Genomic DNA, 22,217 nt, shown 5'->3' on the forward strand with positions numbered 1-22,217 from the left:
CTCAACTTCTTATAAGTTAGTGAAATTGCCTTTGAACTAGCAACCGGTCTTCCAGTGGTGACGATTCTGGTATATCTTTGAAAGATGGGAACGCCGCCTGTAGTGCATGTCTAATCTGTAAATATCTGTACAGTTCTCCTTGTGCCAGATGATATTGCCTCTGGAGGTCACCAAATTAGAGAATCACTCCCTTTTTAACCAGGTCTTTCACCACTGATACCCCGATGAGGTCCCATTTATCAAACCCGGGTAGATTGTACACCATGCCCAGCTTCTGGGCGAACCACAGCGGTGTAGCCTGCAAAATGATACCTGTCCACCCCAGCCGAGAGTTAACTACACCAAATTTCCAATGTATGTTGGGTAGGTCCGAAGAACCTCCCCCTATTTTCCCATCAGTGGTGTATAGAGCCCCCAGATAGCCAGAGCGATTACTTTGATATCGATCAAGGGCATAAGCCGGGTCATCCAGGGGGTGATATATCCAGTGGTTAACGGTCACCAATTGCGCCGCTCAGTAGTAACGCTGTAGATCAGGGAGTGCTATGCCTCCATCATACCAGCCCTTTGTCAATTTCTGCAGTGCAATCCTGGGGGCCCTCCCATCACCCAACAGCTTACAAACCTCCCCTTTAACTGCTCTAACATACGAGTCCGGGACCATGTGTGGACAGTTATGTAGTATATAGAGAAAACGAGGGAGGGCCAGCATTTTGAAGAGTGCCGCCTACCCCACCAGTGTCAAAGGCAGAGCAAAGGCAGAGACCTCCAATGTTTCACATCAGCTCGCAACCGAGCCAAAGGGGGGGCTAGATTGGAGCTGTAAAAACAGGCCAGGTCTGAAGTGACAAAGATTCCTAAATGGCGGAACCCCTCAGTCGCCACCGCTATAGTGCAGACTGCTGGAAGGCGGGGAGCCTGGCCCCGCAACATAAATAGTACGGACTTGTGCCAGTTAATAGCATATCCCGAATACTTACCAAAATTTGTGAATATGTCGAGCACTGCTCTAATCAATTTGAACGGGGATGCTAAATATAATAATATATCGTCCTCGTATAAGGATATACGATCCTCCACTTCAGCTGCCCAGCGCATCCCTCGCACCATCACGTCCCTTCGCACCCAGGCGCAAGGGGTTCCAGCATAAGAGAGAATATCAGCGGGGAGAGCGGGCATCCCTGCCTAGTACCTCTCTGCAACTCGAATGTCCGGGATTTATAACTGTTGATTCTCACCTGTCCCAACACACCAATATATAGAAGCTTTACCCAGGCTATGAATTTAGGGCCCAATCCCATCTTTTCTAGGACCTCCAACAGATAGGGCCATTCAATGAAATCAAACGCCATTGAGGCATCGAGAGAGAGTATCGCAGCATCTTCTTCAATATATTTCCTACGGGCCACATTGTGAAGACGTCGTATGTTAAGGGCCGACTTCCTACCTGGCATTAATCCAGTTTGTTCCGGGTGGACCAATGACGTAATAACTGTCACCAAACTATTTGTCAGGACTTTGGCCAATACTTTTGCCTCCACGTTAATCAGCGACATTGGCCTATAGGAGCCACAATTATCTGCTTGTGGATGACCACTATGGTGGATAGTCGCTGATCTACAGGTAGCCTACCTATTTCCAGGCTCTTTTCATACATGGCTCTCAAGTGAGGCACAGTCAGAGATGCAGTGGCCTTCAGAAACTCAACTGGAATGCCGTTAGGCCTGTCGCCTTTTCGGACCTAATCTGCCCCAACGCCTTACTTATTTCTTCGTTTGAAAGGTCTGCCTCCAGGGTCTCCCGTTCCACCTCTGAGAGGCCCGGCACATCACTGTCCCGGAGGAGCTGACGAGAGTCCTCAGCCATGTAGTGTGTAGAAGGGGAATACACCTTTTCGAAATGAGCAGCGAACACCTCCGCTATTTCTTGTGGATGTGTCACTGTACCCCCGTAATGTCGTCAGTTTGTGTACCCACCTGGATCCCTGCTCTCGTCTTTCTAACTAGGCCATTGTTCTGCCAGCCCTATCTCCTAGTTCTTATAGCCTGTGTTGGGTGGCACGGTGTTTAGCGACCATATGTTCCCTGGTCTTTATCCTGTATTCATCCTGCTTTAGCAGGAGTCTATGGCTTGTGTCTGGTGAGGGAGCCTGTGAATTTTCCTGCTCCAATTCGAGCAGGTCTGCCTCTACCTGGGCCAAGAGCTCACGCCGTTTTCAGATATATCCCACCTTCAATGACGAAGCCTGCCCCTTAAGGACCACCTGGTACGCTTCCCAGATTGTTTGTGCGGAATCAATCGAGCCCACGTTTTCAGTAAAAAAGTTCTCTGTTTGTGTGCGGAGTTCTTCCCTAATATCCGGTATATGTAGGAGCCATGGGTTGAGAACGATAGTGGTGCGTGGTTGTTGTTCCCAGTGCGTGTATTCCATCCAGACCGGGGAATGGTCCGATAGGCCTCTGGGTAGAACTTTATACTGGGCAAAGTTACTTATTGAGGACAGGTGTGTGAGAAAGTAGTCAATACTTGATAAACTATGGTGGACATTGGAGAAATATGTGAACAGTTTATCAGTTGGGTGGAGTATTCGGCCCACATCAGTCAAACCCAGTGCCTTCGTGAAATTAGCCATAAGGTCATTAGATTTCTCCCTGGACTTCGGTGGGTAGCAATCTAATATCATATTGTAGTCTCCCCCCATGATTAGTGTGCCCTCTCGAAGTTCTGTCAGTTTACTTCCCAGGTCCTCCAGTGCTGCCTTACCCAAAGCGGGCGGTAAATATACTGAGAGTATGTTAATGTCTCTCCCATCCCACTGGGTCTCTGCCCCTACGAAGCGACCCCCATGTCTTATGGACAATGAGGGGCATATTTTTCTTCACCAATATGGCCGTACCCCTCGAGCCCGTTGTGTAGTCTACGTGCACTAGAAGTTTGTATCCCCACCTAGTGAGGACCTTAAATTTCAGGCCTACGAGATGTGTTTCTTGAAGCAATACCACATCGGGTGAGTGTCGTTTTAGGTATTGTTGCACTATCCCTCGTTTAGTCTCATCTTCGACACCATTGACATTCCAGGTCATTATAGAAAGCGAACGGTCTCTATCCCTCCCCATGTCTATGCATCACACAATTACCTAATACTCGGATCAATGCAAATTGTGAAAAAACTTGAAACTGTCCAGTCAGCTGTTGCCGTCCAATGTTCAATATGGCTACTTTACAATTTCGAATCACAGTTTCACAGAGCCTACCTATAAAACATTCAAGAAAGAAACTTCCCCAAATTCCCGACCTGTTGATTCCCCCCGACCCTCCCTCCCTGTCCTTAGACCAATGCCCCATCAACCACCCCTCTACTCCCAACCCCTTAACATCTGGCCCCATCCCTGCCCTTGGATTTAGAACATGCAAATCAGTCTTGACCCTGTGCCTCATGGAAACAGTCCATTCCGAACTGCTAAGCCAGGTCCTCCCTGGACAGGTAACAAGCATCCTATGACCAGATTCTGGGTTTCACCCCTCTTCAGCCAGGATAGCTTGAATCCTGTGGCACCGTGAGCCCGGGACCCACGTCTGGGCGTACCCGACGCACTTAAAGCGAAAAAGCAAAAGACACACAATTGATGGACGGAATGCAGAACAAACTTAGTAGTTCGGGCTGGACTGTTCCCATGAGGCACAGGGTCAAAACTGAGGGGGCAAAATGAGCTAAAGAATGATGTTGGATTCAACCCATATCTGTGACTGGGGGTGAGTGTCTGAAAGGTTTCAGCACTCCGTCCATCATCTCCTTGTGTTTGCTTTGTACGCACTAAGTTGGCAGGGTATGCCCAGACGTGGGTCCTTTGCTCACTTTGCCACTGGAATCAAGCAAGCCTGGCTAATGAAGGGTGTTACCCAGAAACCGGTCCCAGAATGCTTGTTTCCGGTTCAGGGAAGACCTGGCTTGGCAGTTCGGGCTGGACTGTTCCCATGAGGCACAGGGCCAAGACTGTTTTCCATATAGCTGGGTCTGAACTGAGGTGGCACAGTGAGCTAAGGAATGATGATGGATTCAACCCAGATCTGTGACTGTTAATTGTAATAACCTCTGCCTGAATGGGGAGAATTCAGGCTCTCTAAGTTTGTCCACCTTTCTTAATTTATTACTCAACTTTACATTTTTCAAATTCAAAATGGTTTCTTGTTAGCCATTGTTTCACCATAAAGGGTGGTCGAAATATAGACACTGACTCAGACCAGCCACATCTACAGTTAAGAGAATGGGGTGTTAATTTAAACTTTTTTACATGTATTCATGGTGTATTGTCTCTAATTTTCAGAGAAATTAAGAAATTCAGTTAAGTTTCTTCTTTACCCATGGACCACAACAGAAAGTGGATTGCCTGTTTTAGATTCATGAAATAGATGCACCAAATCTTTGTATCGCGTCATCCTAAAATGCTTGGGAAGCTAGTCACAAAAGGAACAATTGCCTGATGGATTGTTCAGTTTATTTAGCTATGTTACTCTTGCCTGACAAAAGCATAGCCTCTAGACCTAGAGTGGCTTAGTTACATATTATTGCAAATGTTCTTTTGTCAGAGATGTGCAGAGTGGCAACTTGATTGTCTGTGTACATGCCAGTACTGTGTAGATGTTTAAGCAGTACAAGAGGTTATAGTAGGCACCAAATTATGAAAATGTGTACTACTCCCAGCTGCCCCATCAATATTGATCATAGTATAGGATCATACGGCAAGTTACAAGTTTATTTAAAAAAAAAACATATATATATATTAATTATACTTACTGATCGATACTTCTAACCGCAGGTTAATCATCTTTTGGATATGTCTAGATCCAAAAACTTTAAAGCAGTACTCCTGTGTGCTGGCAGGTGGAATCATGTGGCTCCGTGCTGACCTAGTTAACCTACGGAGGTGACAATCCGAGCTGCATTAAGCGCCACCCATGCATGCTGACATCAGTTATTTCTTTCTGCACCTTCAAACGTGGATTGTCTTTTCTAGACCCTTTTCTGCAAAATATTGCCGTTGTGCAAGGGAAATTGTCTCCCCCTAAGACAATATGGTTTAAGCTGTGCAGTGACTGGTGCAAACGGATGTCTGCAACAGACCCTAATGAAGTCTGCTTCAGGTGCCTGGGGTGGGGCATGATTCCAGGGCCTGTAATAACTACACCTGTAGGAAGCTGGCTCTCTACATGTAGTGGACCAAAACGAGATACACTTTGCAGAGAGACCAGGCAACTCTTATTGGTTTACTAAGACAAAAATGATATTATATGCTCTCATTTGTGGTAATGTGGGCAAGCAGTTTAGGCTAATTAGAAGGTAGTGCTAAGCATTTTATGTACTCGCAAAGGCAATAAATGAGACACACACTCAAGAATAAATCCAAGACCAATATGGAAACATTATTTGTATTTTTATATAAGTTTTGACACTGAGAACTTCGTTATCAAGTAAGTACTTATTTTAATATCGATTTCTACAAGTGAGTAAAAGGTTCACTTAAATCTGTCTTTACGCAGCAGTGGTTTCCTATGGGGAAAAAAAATATATATGTTGCATATAGTTATTTACGGTGTGTTTCCAGTGAATCTCCATTAGGAATTAATGTCGTAGTGGGCAAAGGTCCAAAGTACCACCAGCAGTTACTCGTTACCTGCCCTGGGGCGTCAGGCTGCAGAAGTGCTGGTCGGGTTGGTAGCTTTGCACACTAAGCCGCTGGAAAGAAGGGGGTCACCTAAACACAGGCTGCTGAGGGGGACTAGGAGAAAAGTCTGGGAGCTCCCAACATGGAGCTCAAGTCACAAGGGTCCTGGGAGCAAACATTCAATTCGCGGGTACCGAAGCTGGGACGCTCCGTGTGGAGTAGATAGATCAGCTTGTCATGGTGCTTTAAAGGCCCTTGCGTTTGTCGCTGTCGCTGGGTGAGGGTGCAACACTCAGGAAAGCTGGGGCATACTGGAAGTGTAAGCAGGGTTTGGCACCAAAATGTGGCCTAACGGCTAGAGCGGTCGACCTCTGAGCTGAGGAACCGGGTTCAAATCTCAGCAGGGACGCTCAACATCCTGTGATTCTGGGCAAGTCACTTAATTTCCCTGTGCCTAACAAAAAGCAATGTGTCCATCTGTAACACAACTGGTGCACATGTAAAACGCTCCGATACCTTCAGGTCTAGTTTGTGCTAAATAAAACTCCCCCCCCCCCCCCCCCCTAGTCTTCAGTTCTCATTTTCTCGCGGCTCTTCTTTGTCTGCTTCTTCTGGGTCCGTTTAATTTGAGTTTCTGGCATCAGGGGTGCCACCTAAATACTCAATTTAGGGTTGTTAAGGGGAGTGACGGGTAGTAGCCAATGGGCTAATTGCCTTTAGGGTGACTACACCCCCAGTGAGCTTAATTCCTGCAAAAACGAAGATGGTGGAATTCTAGGTTTCATGTTCACATCAGGTAGCACACCTTAGCGGTTGAACTAGCCTGATAGGGAACACTCGTACTGATTAGCTAATTTTCCCGCCTGTCCTGGTGCCAAATGGGCCCAGTGCAGAGGGTGGCTTTTCACTTGTGTAGGGGAAGCCTGGGTCGCATATCAACAGCTGCAAAGGCCTTTGAAGCCTCCTGCCTTGATATGCTGATTACTTAGCCATCCTGCTTGGAGGAGGTGACAGCACCTCTGGCCGGTGCAGGCATTGTTTCTGCCCTCGGAGGGCATGAACCTCGCACTTGCTGGGGGTCAGAAACCTGTCTGTGATGGCAGGCTGGTCTACTCCAGTCAGCCAGCACACTCGGGGTTGGTAGGTTTTCATGGTTAACTCGAAGGTACCCTCTGGGTGCATGTATTAATAAATCCATCGGTTGAATACGTGTGGGGTTGTTAATACGTGATGTTTGATACCAAACATCTTTAGTTTCAGTGAAGCCTTCATGTAGCTGGGAAACTCGTAATCACCAGTGCCCATTACATATACTCAAGATGGCTTCTCTGCTCACAGGCAATGTCCAACAATCACCATGGACATCACAGGGGTATATCTGCTCATGTAATATAATGCACCCTGCCTTAGGGCTGTAACGCCTGCTGTAGGGGTGACTTGCTTATGACATGCAGTGTCTGCAGGCATGGCACAAATCTTGTGTCTTCACTTTTCTCTGCACCAAGACATGCAGCCTGCAGTGGCAGTTTGCATAAGTGTGGTTAGGGACCCCTTAGGGTGGCACAATGCATGCTGCAGCCCTTAGCCTCTTTAGTCTCCCTGCTCTAGGTACCAGGAGTACCGTTTACTAGGGACTTATGGGGAGTGCTAAAGATATTGCCAATTGGTGGGACAATGGTATTTTTTGTCGGGAAAGAGACTTGGTACTGGGGACCTGGATAGCAGGAACCCAGTGCAATTCTGTCAAAATAGCATCAAATACCAGGCAAAAAGTGGGGGTGACCATGTCAAAAGGGGGACATTCCTACAGCACTGTAATATGTGGTAATGTATTTATGTAGAATTATATTTAGGTGTTTTACTTCAAGGAATGTTGAATGTAGAATTCTCATTATTAGATTGTTGGTAGAGGGTTGATTGTATACCTGCATTGAAGCTGTAAGCAGGAGGTTGTGGGTCCTGTTCATCAAATAAACTTATTCTTACATTTGGATTATTTTGTCGTGGATTCCTTAGTTAAAACCATACTACAAGCACCCAGACACATGAATCCTAAGGCCATATGGGACAGCAAAACTTTCGCCAAACAGAAGGCTCAATGCAGTGACCTCCAAAGTCGAAGAGAACTCCCCTGTTCCCAAAGTACATCATGGTCTCAGTCAAAGTCTTTGGATAGCTCCAAGAAGAAGCATACAACTGTAAGCGGGAATTGAATAATTCAGCCACCCTCTAACTCTAAAGAGGGTGCAATGTTATCAGTGTGCCACCTGGTCTGGCTCCTGATCTCCATCAGATCTGATCAGATGTCTAGTCCTTATGTACCCCAAGTTTCCAGGTCCATCTGCTATGTTGCAGCAAGAGTAGGCATTTAGTAAGTCAATGCTGTGCATTTTTGGCACTTTACAGGTTCCTACTGACATGCTGTTGGGCTCAAAGTAATCAGGGGGTGCTCAAGATGGACTTTTGCTGGCGGGTTTGCCCTCTGTGCCCCTCTAACCAGCCTTGAGGTCAGCACCAGCTCTGGTGCAGATTTAGTTTTCGGTGCCACCCTCTGCACTGGTACCTTTCGCATCCAGGGCACTCCAAACACCTGAGGAGGATTCACAACCTATTGTGCTGTCCAACTTCCCATGATCCCACCAGTGAGCAGCTAGTCTGCAGCCCTTCTGATTTCGATACTTTGCTCTTTCCACGCACTAGGGCCTAGAAGTTGCACAACCTTTTTAGCACTGACTCGAATATTGGCAGTTGTGATGAGGGGGTGATAGTATGCCCCAGTATGATGAGGAAAAGTGGTATAAACAACTGCAGGCTACCAGCAACCTAGATACTTCTGCAGACACTGGTCTTGTTATGTTCTGTTACTGTCCATTTATAAAGCGCATGTACACCAGACAATCTCTTTGCGCTAGGTAACTAATCGAGCTTCATCCCCACTTAATGTTAAGCCTGTCTGAAAAGCCATGTTTTCAGAAGTTTCCAAAATGTAACAAGATCAGAAGTGGATCTGAGGTGTCCAAAGGCAGGCAATTCCGTACTTGAGGGACGATAACAGCAAACCTTCGCCCTCCGATTCTTCGTTTTTTCCAAGGGGGAATCGTCAAAAAGTGAAGGTGGCTAGATCTTAGTGCTCTAGTAGGACAGTATTTTGTGATCCAGGACTTCGCAAATGCGGGGTAATTCAGATAAAGGGACTTAAAAACCGTACAACAAGCTTTAAACATTGATCTCTGTATATCTGTCAGCCAATGAATGTCCATATTTGCCGGGGCGATGTAGCTCTATTTGAGCAGAGTCTATATCAGTCGAGCAGCCTGGTTTTGAATTAGTTGGAGCCTGCGCAGGAGGATTTTGAGAAGACCCAGGTAAATCAAATTGGCGTAATCTATTCTTGACATAACTAGAGCTATGATTACTTGGATCCAAGCCTCCCTAGTAAGGAATTGTTTTATCTTTTTTATGCGTCAAAGCTGGTAGAAGCTACTTGAATTCAATGCTCCTACCTTCTGCTTGAAGGGAGGGTTCCTCATCGATTATAACAGCCAAGCTTTTTACCGCCTGTGAGAAAGTGGCTCTATATATACTGGACAATAATGAAGTACAGTGTGTATAGAGTCCACAAACCCCAAAGGTATAACAGAGGTTTAAGTCAAGACTGACCTTACTCTCAAAAGTGGTAGCTTGGTCGAGCAGTAAGGAAGTACCAGAGGGCAGTGCAAAGCATTTGTTGTACACATTCAATCAGCAAAGGATTTCACACACACAGACTGAAGTCCAGGCCAATGGTTGTTATATCTATAGATATAGTTGTTTTATTTTTAGAACCAATAGTCCTAAAAGTATACTTTGCTAGATATGAGAACTCTCATGTAATTACTTTGCAAGGAAGCAATACAATTGATGAGCACAATAGGTACAGGAGGTGCTGAAGGCAACTCAAGTCTAGACACACTTTAGCATTGAGCTCAATGGATCTTTACCTTAAAAGTACAGTTGATTACAGTACAGATTACTTTAGTAGTTCCAGAACTAGATCCTAGATTCAGTGCTTGAGGTTTAAGCTGAAACCAGATTAGCAAAAACTTTTAGTTACTGTGGGGAATTTTCATGAATATAAAGCTGTTTTAAAAGTTCACACTTAGAAACTTTTCAATGACAATCTGGCAATGTTATTCAATGGGAGAAAATTCAGGTTGCAGGTAAAGTATGACCGCGTTACTTTTGTAATGCAGTACTGGGCTTCCAGGGCCAGCACTGGGGTCTGAACTTAAAACAGGTAGGTACTTGCGTTTCAGTATTTCGTATGATTTTTAAAGAATATTTCAAGTTTTCAAAAGTAGGCACTTAAAAGACATTTCATAGAAAAGCAGACAATGGGTTCCTATGGAGAAAATACAGATTACTAGTAAACCCGGTAAGGATTACTTTTGCGGTTCAGTACTGGGCTGCAAGGTCCAGTACTGGCTTCTCGCCTGCTTTCAGGTGAGTACTTCGGAATTCGGACTTCGGCTGATTTTATAGGAATATTTGCAGTTTTCAAAACTTCACACTTAGAAAATGTTTGAATCAAAATGGGTCAATGTTATCCTTCAAAAAATGTTATCATTCAAAAAGACGCCCTCTAATAGCAGTTAATCCTAGCTATTAGAGGGCGTCTTTTTGAATGATAGAATGATCTTTTCTAAAATGTGTATGTAAAAAAGTTGTTTTCTCATAATGATATTGTAATGTACCTTTGCACAAATGTCCATAAATGTTGAAAAATGTTGAAAATGAAAAAATAAGTTAAATAAATATACCATGTTTGAATAATAATTTACAGTTTCTCGCTGGCATCTTTCTAAAAATTGTCTGGATATATTCCGTGTTAAAAGTAATATAGGTCCGCACAGAGGTACTGTCTTCTTTTTTGCTTGGTTTATCTCCCTCCTCTGGGCCTTAAAGTATTGGGGAGAACTCTCTTTCTATATATCCGGGACGGAGACTCTCCAGGGGCGACCAGCACTTCGAGAGGTAAGTTGGGATCTTGGAGCACAGGTAGGTACCCCAAGGGGAGGCACAGGGGGCTGTAGGGTGCCCGGTGCAGGGGTGTCTTTGGGTGTCGGAAAAGCTTACCCCTCGGCTGGTCGCGATTGGGCTGGCCCCTGGTTCTGAGTCTGTAGGCGTCGGTTGGTTCGTCGAGGAGGGTCTTTGGGCACTTGACTTCTGGTCCCAGTCGCCGGGGGGACGTCCTCGTGGTCTTGGTCAGTTGGGCCCGAACTCTCCTTACCCCACCCAGACTTGACAGTTATGACTGATGCATCGCTTCTGTGTTGGAGGCTATCTGGGAAAGGTGAAGATCAGAGGTCTTGGGCATATTATCACCTTTCTGGCGTTCTTTGCTCCACTTCTTCCCTCTATAGAGACAGAGAGACACTTCTGGAGCCAAATCTGCTACCAATTCCCTAGTATTCGGAGTGCCTGCCAAGGATATTTGCCAAGCTCTTACTTGGGCGTCGGTGCATATGTTCACGAAGCACTACTGCATTGAGTCAGGCCTATTGAGAGGGGCGTTTTGCCTACTCTGTTCTATAGGTCTTTTTAGTCTGAGCCAGTTCTCCTACCCACCACCTGGAGTGTACTGATATGGTACCTATTCCAAGGTGAAGACTCTGCAATTCGAAGTATCCATCAGAAGAAAGTTAATTTCCTTTGGTAACAATCTTTCTATTGGGTATGCTAACCGCAGATTCTTCACCAACCCTCTCACCTCCCCGTTATACAAACTGGACTCTTTTCTATTTTAAAAGGTCCCAAATTAGAGATCTGCACACAAGTCCTGCTAATCTGCTGATAGGTTCTGAAGGTGCAGACCGGCTAAGAAAGCAACTGATATCAGTGCACATCGGTGGTGCTTGTACAATGCTCCACTTGTCACTTCTGTATCGAAATAACATCGGCGCAAAGCAGCACAATGGCATTTGCCGGCACATAGGAGACCTCCTTTAGAGTTTCTGGATCCAGTCTGAGGCCTGAGGAATATTGACAAGGGGAGGACTCTGTGGGTAGATAGGCTATCCACCTGAAAGATCAATAAGTAACTTGTTCTTTGGAGTTTCAAACTATTTTAAATTCTCTTTTTCTTCATTCATACTATGTCAAGAACAACATAACCTTAAGATGGTGGATATTTTGTGGCGCACTGTGGTCTTCCGGACAACATCTTCCTGAGTCGTGTGGACTGTGATTATTGGCAGCAGCCAAAAAGTCTAAATTCTTTCGACAGTATGCTTTTCCAAGTCCAACCACTACATTGTGAGATATTGCACAGAATCTAGTTCATGAATAGCCTTTAATTTTGGAATTTCTCTTTTGACAATTTGGCATTATAACACAAAGGTAGCACAGCTACAATTTTAATCATTAAAGTTCAAGAATAGGCTTAAGAAGCAAAATTGTTACAGTTAAGTAACTTTTCCTTTTCTACTACCCTGACTAATTTAAAGAATCCTATTAATTGCTCATGTGACTGCGCCTTTGAATGTGGAATACTGAGTTAATAGATGGGTAACTTTTCCTCTTTACTCTTTCCCCAGGATATTTCCTCAAAAACTAGAGAGATTCTGACCACTCTGGCATCGTTTGCCAATGCTTCTGCTGAGAGGGAAAAGCCAACCGTCAACTTTGAGGCACTAAAGCAAAAGAGGTTAGCTCCAGCAACTGAAAACTTCCTCTATCACCTGGCAGCGGCTGAGCAAATGCTGGAGACATGACGATGCTTTTATAAAGCAAAGCATTGGACCAATAGCAAATGTGACACATTCTCAAAAGCAATACCATGTTGTGATTTGTGCCCGGAAAGCGCAACACATCACAGCAAAGTGTTCTCAAATGACTACCTTCCAGGCATTAGGACATTGATCAAGAAAATTATTTCTTTTTTTGGCCTTTGTTTCAACAGGACACTTGTGTGCCTTTTCTTGTTAATAAATACTTTAGATTCTTTCCTCTCATCTATTTATCTTTTTTCCCTTCAAAATTATGAACATAGTCCAGATGACTTGTAACTCAATATTGTGTGCTATACCACTCTTCAAAAGACAGGTGGGATAGGATATGCTACTGAGGCTGCTTGCGCTCGAACCCCTTAGTTACGCCAACTTAGCAGTCATCAGCATGGCATTTACCACTTATAAATTACCATCTCTTACACCCATACACTGAAATGTGTGAACATTTCACAGAACAGCACTTGTTGGTAGACTTTTTTCTATTTAGTGTTCTACCCTGGGAAAAGTTTTGTTCCCTGTTGTCTAAACAAAATGAAACTCTCCTTTAAACCTACAAACATTTAAATACCTGCCTCCTCCCTAAAAATCACCTATGGGACTACGATCAGGTATTTTATTCTTCATTTACATTTTATATGAATCATTAGTGGTGTGTGTGTATGTGACCGTATGTAACACATTATAAGAAAAGAAATCACTAGTAATCAACAATACATATACATAACATAATAAGAAAGAGGAATTATTTGGATAGAGAAGGATGTTGGAGAAACGAGCAGTTTCATGCTAACGAGGATAGTTGGAGTACAAAGGGAATTGGGAGAGAATGAATTAACAATGCCACAACGGGCTGGTAGGTGTTAGGTGTTAAGTGTTGGCGCGGAGGAGAGAACACTACTGTTGCTTGAGGGATGTTAAAATAGGAAAGAATAGCAAACGTTAAGTTTGGGAGTATGCGCTCCAATTGAAATAGCTTTCTTTATTTTTCTGAAGTTGTGTCTGTATATAAAAATGTTGGGCCCGAGGATACTTACAAAGGAGAAAATAAATTAAGAGCTCATCAAATGTTCACCCGCTATGGGTGAGCCAGGTTTATTTTCTGTGTCTTGAATGCACCCACGTTTTCAGGGCCCCCTAATAGCATGCCTCAAATCACAACACTGGTACAGAACAAATCTAATCAGTAGATCTTGAACCTCCCTAACGACATCGCACCATAAATTGAGGGGGGAGGGTTTTCTTTGTTATCAGGTAATGAAAAATGCCTAACATTTGTGTTCCCTTTTTTCTTCTGTTAATCTATGTTAAATGCTAAATCAATCAGCCGTTCAATATCATCAGAAGAGTGGAAATGCTAGGAATGTGTCCATCTACTCCTTTAATGTTTTCTCGATAACCTGCCTCTGTAAGGCATCCCTTTTGGATCTAAGAAGCAGGTGGACCAGTCGGTATTCAACAATCAAGGTTTGCACTCCTTTACTTGATTCAGTAGTCTTTTTAAACTTCAGGCCCATAAAAGCTGGGGAATTTGTGTTGGGTCTTTTCAACATTACAAATTAGCCCCCATACATGCATGAAAAGCAGCCCTGTAAGCCAGAAAGCTTGCCAAAATGTGCTGAGAAATGAGAGTACTACCAAAATGTGAACCCCAAGTGCCCTGCAAGGAAATTCGGCAAGTTCCTACAACGCACAGAACTAGCACCCCACCCATGAAGAGACACTATAAACTCACAACATACTGGCTTACCAGGAGGCCAATATTTGGTTAGTGCTTAATTTGAGCTGGTGACAACACACATTTTTGAGTGTCCACATTTAGTTCTGTTCAACAGACTTTGATCCAGAGAGAGAGAGACAGAAAAACACAACAGAAAAAAGGAGGAGAAAGAGAAAGCATGAATGGAAAATAACATACTAGAGCGAGATAAGAGGCATGAGGTGTAATCTAGACTAAGCAGCCTTGTTACTCGGCAGCTGACATTCGTCAGCTGCGGGTTTTTGAGCAAACCTTTGGATCTTGGCAGTTAATCTTTTACAAAGTAAGCACTGCATTGGTCATTCAAAGTAAGCATCATCAATGGAATGTGAACTGGAACATACTGGAGCATGAAGCCTAATAACAGCAATTCACCAAGTCATTGAGTGCTGTCTCTGTTGCCATTTTCTTGTATGTCATGGCTGACCCGACATCTTACTGTGCCCTCATCTTGTACTGATAACTCTAACCGTACATGGACAAGCTAACTTAGAATGGAGTTTGTCAGACGTGGTGCCATTATTCATACCAGTCGGGGCGAGGCCAAGATGGCGATTGAGTAGGACGTGCCTGCTCATCGCTCCATCCTGCAGACGGGGCTCACCGCCCAAGCCTTGTATCACCGGATCAGAAGACCTGCTAAAGGGCCCACTGATCACCCTGGGGACATGGCAGTGGCCTGAGGCGCCCGCCAAGAAGTGTTTACAATGCCTGTAGAGTGCCAGAGGCTGGGCACGGCCCGACACTGGGCAAGTCCAGGAGAGACTGAGGTGGAGGCTGGTTGGGACTCTGGATGATCCCTAAAAGGGTTGGGCGAGCTGGGAGACGGGTTCTGCCCGACGGCCAGATACAAGAGGCATGGATCCATGGACGGACTGCAAACTCCTGGGAGGCTGGAACTGTCCAAACTCCAGCCAGCATCCCCATCGACCGTTTGACTGATCCTGATTGCCTGGCATACGTCGTCTCTCGCAGCAACTGGAGTTCCGTGGATGCGGTCAATGAGGAAGGAAGACGCCGCTCAGCTGATGCCTGAAAGAACTCTTCTGGAATGCCTTCTTTCCGCGACACATGAGGGTAGCTGCATCAACTGCGAAGGTGATGGGAGTTTGCGAGGCAGCGCAGGAACAGGGCGGGCCCGAGAGATGGAGACTTGGCTGAGTTCAGAGCTGGCGCTGGCAGTCAGGCAAGTGCCGGGAAGTAAGACCACAGCCCTGCCACAAAGGAAGAGGGACAGAGAGCCCTCCCCTGCCACAGCAAAAATCCATATGCTCCGACGTTCGCGGGTGGTCCGGATCTAGTGGATGATGTCCTAGGGGGTGCCCTGAAGGGGGAGCTTACTCCCCCATAGTGTCCGAGGAGCAGCCCGTACGGCACAGATTCCCAGTTCTCCTACAGCTGCACAAGTCACAAGAATGAAGATCCAAGCATCAGAACCGGGGGTTTCCTCCCCACCCCCATGAGCACAACACCAGACCAGTCCAGCCGCCCAGTTGCATAGCCATCACCCAATTAGTTCTGGTGCAGGTGAGGAGCATCTGTAGTAGCCCTGATGGGAGACCGCTCTGCTGACCACTGGGGGTGAACACAACGGAGGGGGACCGGAGTGGGAGCCTGCGCAGCTGTCCCCCGCCCCCACCCCCTGAGAGCCTACAACAGGGGCCTCGGCTGTCTGGGACCTCCGACACTACATCCTAGAGGGAGGAGTTCCAGGCCTATCTGGGATTTCCTCTGATACCTGGAGGTGCACCCGGCTGGCTGAGTGATCCTGCTAAGAAGAAGCTACAGGCCTACTTGCATACATGCAAGGACTTACCCCATAGACATCCTCTTCTCTCTCATCAAGAGACTCCCATGTGATCTTGCTCCCCGAGTACATCAAGACCGCTCCTGGGGGGAGACAGGCTTGGAATCAGACAGTAGACCTAGCCCTTCGGGGAGCTACCAAGCTACACACTCCCTCCCACCCGAGCACTGAGACCTTCAGGGAGCGAAAAGTAGCAGTCTCACTGGTAGAGCTCCTTTCTCACTCTTTCAACATGACAACCAGTAAGGGGAAAAAGGACCACTTGGTCAAGGACCTCCTTAAAGCATCCAGCCCTAGTACTGACAATCCGGTGCTCCCTCCGAGTTGCAAGAAATCAATGAAGCCGTCGACAATAGAGGCCCTGCTCACCCGTTCCTTCATAGAAATGCTTTGTGAATCTCTAAGAGATGACTTACAAACCATAAAGAAGGAACTCTCAGGAAATCAGAGAGGTGAGAAAAGATGTGGATGAACTGGGAGACAGGATAGACACACTGGAGTCGCAGAGCACTACTAGGGATGAGTAGATTGAACAATTCCAGCAAGAGGTGGTCCGTCTTTGAGATCAACACCTAAATCTCCAGGCACATGCCGAAGACTTAGAAAACCGCTTGTGATGGAATGAAATACGGGTTTGGGGGATCCCAAGTGGAGCGGAGAGTCAAAGCATCGCATCATTCATGTTAGATCTCTTTAGATTGATTTTGGGGGGCCCTCAGGATCTGGTGATCAAATTAGACCGCACGCATCATGTCGGCCAGAAGAGACGCTCCCCAACACCCCCTGACTGACATCCTCACTTGCGTTAATGACTTCCAGCTAATGGAACGCATACTCCAAGAAGCTCGAGACAGTCATCCAGTCCGGTTTCAGGGACATCAACCCACTCTTTTCCAAGATCTTGCTCCCTCCAAGCTGCTAAAAAAGATGTCATTTCGACCGATCACGGCTCATCTCCGCTCCATTGAGGTCCCTTAATCTTGGGATCACCCTTTTCGATTAATCTTCCCCCTGGATGGGAGGATTCACCAGATCCGCTCGGTGAAGGAGGCCAGTCAACTGTTGAACATCGCCGAAATCTCCCAGAAAACCTTCCTCTGGCTTGGGTAGAGACCCAGGGACTCGTAGATGGAAGACTATGGGCCGCATCTCGGCCCAGCTACTCTCAGATACAATAGCCAGAGAACGTAGGGTGGTCTTAGCCTCCCTGGGAGACGACACTGTCGGTCCGACATTATTGGACCTTGCTCCTGCGCCAGTCACCAGCGCTAAAGTGAACTGAGACTACTACGGTCCTTCACCAGCCTCTTCAGAATGGGGTGGGCCCAGGCGGGATGGGAGACTAGACTGGGTGATGCTGACCTCTTACCACCCAGGACATTAATAATGTTCTACTTACAATGTTATTTGTTTGTTGTATTGAATTGGGTTTGTTGGGCCTCCTCTTATTCTTGAGTTCCCTCAGATGGGACTCTGCAATCGCCTCACCACCGATCACTTGGCTTCGAGCGGGCTAACCCTTAACCCTTGATTACCGCACTTCCCCATCCCTTACACAACAAGCCCCAATAGATTTACTTAGTGACCCTCGAAATGACCCAGACTCTTAAAATAATTATACTAAATTTGAAAGGGCTCCACCCCCCCCCCCCCCCCCCCCCCCCCTCCCCAAGCTTACTACACGGCATGCAGCGTGACATCGAATGTTGTATATGGGCTGACGAGACCTCGCCTACAACAAGACCTGTGCTATAGATTCCAGAGGGAGGGATGTCTGGGAGTGCCAAACCTACGGGAGTATTACTGGGCTGTACAGCTGAATACATTTGTGGAGTGGTCACGCCCTGAATCTGAAAAGCACTGGCTTTTCATGGTTAGAGCAGTAGCGATACAATCCCTATGGAAGATCCCCTTCCTACCAAGGTTGTTGCGCCTCAAAAGTCTCTATGTCTCACCAGTCATGAGGGCCTCTCTAGTGGCCTGGGATAGAGTGGCTGAGAAAAGAGCCTTAACGACATTTCCTTCGCCATTAACACCTATAGTGGGTAAACCAGAATTCACCCTGGGCTTGACTCTGGGACTTTTACCCAGTTTACCCGGGATGAGACCGGCCCCTTGACTTTCAAGGACTTCCACCTACAGCAGAAGCTCCCTGAAAATGAACGTTATCGATGCCATCAAATTAGACGCTGGTTGATGCACCCCAGCGTTCGAGCACAGGCGCAGCACCTTCTCACTCCATTTGAAAGGTGGTTATCTAAATCCTCTGATAACCGCCTTACATCTGAATTATACAGCCTTCTTCAACTGCCCTTAGCGATTAACAAATCCACGGGCCAGAAGAGATGGGAGACAGAACTGGGTGGCACACACTCGCAACGGGAATGGGAGGACTTTTACTACAGAGCCGACAAACTGCGTGCAATGTGGCAAGCATAGAGACAGCTACTAAAATAGCCACTTATTGGTACCTCACACCCCCTAGACTACACAGAAGGAACTCCAAACGAGACCTCCTATGCTGACGCACCTGCATCTCCACTGGTACATTTGACACACTTACTATGGGAATGCCCCAAAATTTGCTAACTACTGGTCAGATGTGCTCAGTATCAATGCCCATTTTGATACACAGCTTCCCTGCTTCCCAGCCTACATTCTCCTAGATCTACCCAACACCCTTACCTTCCCACTTAAATTGTGTAGCGGCCACCAGACAGCCCTGGCACAGGAAGCGGCCCTTCAAAGTATTCTGGCTCACTGGAAGTCGGGATGCCTTCCTACCCATCTGGGGTGGCTATGTCACATATGGTATATCCTGGGGATGGAACACACCTCTCTCTCTTTCTCTCATCAAGAAGCCTTATTCCCAGACTTCTGGAAAACATTTTTATCATTGCTTACCTCTGAATTCCAAAACTCACTTGTAACAAGTACTTACGGCTTCTAAGACTCACTGAGGCCCCTCCGTCAGCACTGTGAGCTCCAGCTGCGGTTTACACAAACGTATCTGGTACATAATGAGTGGGGTGGGGGATGGGGATTGAGAGGCGGGGCTTATTGGGGTGAGGGGAGTGTTTTGGGGTTGTCCTGTTCTTTCTACTTTTATATGCTTCCCTACACAAATAGGGCTATAGATTTGTAATTGATTTCCCTCTGGCCTTGTTTCCCTTAAAATCAAAATCAATAAGGAATTTTCAACATTATTCATACAAGTGGAAGTAGAGACTACGGCAGTGACTCAATGGCACAGTATGTCTTCAGGGTGAGGGCCCGAATCCTGTACTGCCTGAATACCAACTCCTTCTCAGTACAAACACGACTTTGTGCTGATCAATTCTTTTTGCTCATTCCTTCTTGGACCTTGTAGTATTGAGAAAGCACATGAAAACAGATTTGAGGAGTGTAACAATTACTGAACAATGATGGAATTTACTGAATGCGTTCAATGGGGGCAAGCTGCTGCATTACTGCCTGCTCTGTGATTTCTCGTTTTGCTCCGCTTTTAAACTCTACCTGTATTTTGGCGTCCTTAATTTTTGTGGTGCCCGGTACTCGCCTCCTTCCACCGCGGCTTCTGCCATTTGTTGGGGAGGGCATATACCTGGCTCCCTTCACCCTGCCAACTCTGACTTACTTCGGGGGCGGTTGGGGGTGGGTTTAATTTACCGTTCTCCCTCATTTAAGCAGGATGCCACAGCGGACATGCACAGAGGATGCGCGCAGCGGGCACGTCGAAGGCAAACCCGTCTGCGCCTGTCTGCACCTGGATGTCGCCAGACACCAGAAATGCTGCTGGTTTTTTAGGGGGTAGACTACGCTACTCTTGTGGAGACCTTCTGGCTATCAGGAATAGGGTTAGCCTTTGCAACCATCCTTGTTCTTTGCTGGAGGGTCCATTCTGCTGTATTATATGTGGCTTTAATTCCTGTTCCACTGCAGCTCCTTTCATCTCCCCCCCCCCCCCCCCCCCCCCCCCCCTCTTGGCATACTATCAAACTTGAGTCTCAATTGCCGGTCTTTAGTAAAGCATCATGCTAAGGTGCATGACCTGGTGCAGGATGAGTCTCTTGATGTCTTCTTTTTAACCGAGACCTGGCTTTCAGCTGACACAGTGGCAGAACAAGGTTTAGCACTCTCCAAAAGCTATAGCATAGCCACTCTCAACAGAGAGACGAGAAGTGGCAGTGTTGCAGTTATCTTTTAATATTGCTACACTTGTACCTTTTCTAAAGAGGTCCTGACGGGGTGTGAGAGCGCGCGTTTTGGGATTTCCTTTAACGCCAATTATGCCTTGTCTGGGCTATTGGTTTATCGTCCACCAGGGCTATCTAAAGAGTTCAGGGAAGCTCTCATCGATGTAGTCAGCTTCTTGGCTATGAGATCTGCCAATTTTAGCATTATTGGTGACCTGAACCTGCATCTGGAGAGTCCACATGAAACAGACATGGGCAATTTTCTAGCGGATCTTGTTGCTTGTCAGCTGGTTCAGCTGGTTTATGGCCATACCCAATCTGCAGGTCACCTGCTAGATCCAATCTTTTCTAATGTCTCTGCCCTTACAGTTAACACCCCGATTCAGATTACTTAGTCTGATCAATATTTGATATCTATGACTCTCTTGGGGATAGATCCCTCACAGAGGGTGGAACAGGAGCAATCTCTCAAACGTCTGTGGCACAATTTGGACATTGACCGTTTCCATGCCTTTCTTGCTATGTATACTCTCAGCTTACCCAGTGATCTTGATGCTGCCGATAAGGCTTTATCCTACTGGATTCTACGACCTCTGGACGCTGTTATCCCAGCTAAGGGGTCTAAGAGTCGCAACAGCAAGTCCAGTCCTTGGTACAACAGCACGCTTACTACTATGCGGAAAGCCGGTAAAAGGTTGGAACGAGAGTGGAGACGGGACTACGACCCAGTTCTAAAGGGGCACTATCTGGCAGCCATCAAGGACTACCATAGGGCTATTCAAAGGACGGGGCCGCCTTTTATTCGGATGAAATTAGGAATAGCAGCAACCCCTCTCAAAGTATTTTTTCTATACTTAAAGTTCTTAAAGCGGCTGGGACATCTACAGCATCTCTGATCTCTTCTGACCAGCAGTTTGAGGCCCTTGCCACCTTCTTTATTAAGAAAGTAGAAAACATCTACAGGACCTTCCCGCTCACTGGGAGAATTTCAGGACCTGTCCAGAGACCCCCTACCACTGGTACTGTCACTGTTTTCCCTTCAATTACCCAGGGAAAGTTGTGTAGGTTGTGTAGTAGGATTAAATCTGGCTCTCCTACAGATCCGCTCAAGCCTGAACAATTTCTTAAATCCTTGCCTCTGCTCCATACACCTTTGTGTCAGTTGATCAATCTGTCCCTGTCGAGTGCAGTTGTCCCTAAGACCTGATAAACAAACCAGTTTGGTCCCTCTGCTAAAAAAACACTTTGGATACCACCAAACCAGAGAATTTCCGTCCCATCTCTTTCCTGCCGTGGTTAGCTAAGATAAGATCACAGAGACCTATTTCTCGGTGATCTTATAGGTGAGGAACAGCGTCTAGATAACTCTCAGAATGGTTTTCACCCTGGTCTCAGCACAGAGTCTGCTCTCCTTGCTGTGACCTAACATCTGAGGGCAGCCTTAGATGCCGGACGCACTTCGACACTGATTTTATTAGATCTCAGCGCTGCGTTCGAAACGGTATCACACCAGATCCTGCTACAACGGCTCGAGGAGGCTTGTATTGTGGGTTTAGCCCTGGGATGGTTTGCTACTTTTCTTGCAGAGCACACCTTCCAGGAGGAGGCCCCCCTTTTTCCTCTTTGATACTCATTGAAAGACATGGGGTCCCTCAGGGCTCAGCTCTGAGCCCTACTCTATTCAATCTGTATGTCCAACCATTGGCAGCTGTAGCTAGGAGTCGAGGACTAACGGCAGTATCGTATGCTGACTATACTCATCTGGTAGTTGCTCTCCCCAATGACTCCACGCAGGATGCTCTCAAGTTTCGAAGCGATCTTGCAGCTGTTGTGGAGTGGATGTCGGCTGTCTACAGCTTAACGCCAGCAAATCAGAGGTTTTGCTGGTGGGAAGAGACTCTGAGCTGCGGAGCAAGAGCAGGTGGCCGGCGTCCCTGGGAGCTGCACCCGTCCCCAAGCCAGTGGTAAAAAATCTGGGTGTATGGATTGACTCTGCCCTCAGTCTCCAGGTCCAAACTAAAAAAG

General features: G+C 46.5%; 1 protein-coding gene across 2 annotated transcripts in view; it reads left to right on the top strand.

The window, feature by feature from the left end:
• The window catches only part of DENND10 (DENN domain containing 10), a 135,675-nt gene extending 123,020 nt beyond the window's left edge, over positions 1–12,655 (top strand). For both annotated transcript variants that reach the window (XM_086922926.1, XM_086922927.1), the window contains exon 9: positions 12,239–12,655. In XM_086922926.1, the coding sequence (XP_086779052.1) occupies positions 12,239–12,415 (177 nt within the window). In that variant the 3' untranslated portion in view covers positions 12,416–12,655. The remainder of the gene's footprint in view (positions 1–12,238) is intronic.
• Positions 12,656–22,217: the final 9,562 nt, after the last annotated feature.

This window comes from Lissotriton vulgaris, chromosome 5 (genome assembly GCF_964263255.1).
Source record: "Lissotriton vulgaris chromosome 5, aLisVul1.2, whole genome shotgun sequence".
Taxonomy (NCBI): domain Eukaryota; kingdom Metazoa; phylum Chordata; class Amphibia; order Caudata; family Salamandridae; genus Lissotriton; species Lissotriton vulgaris.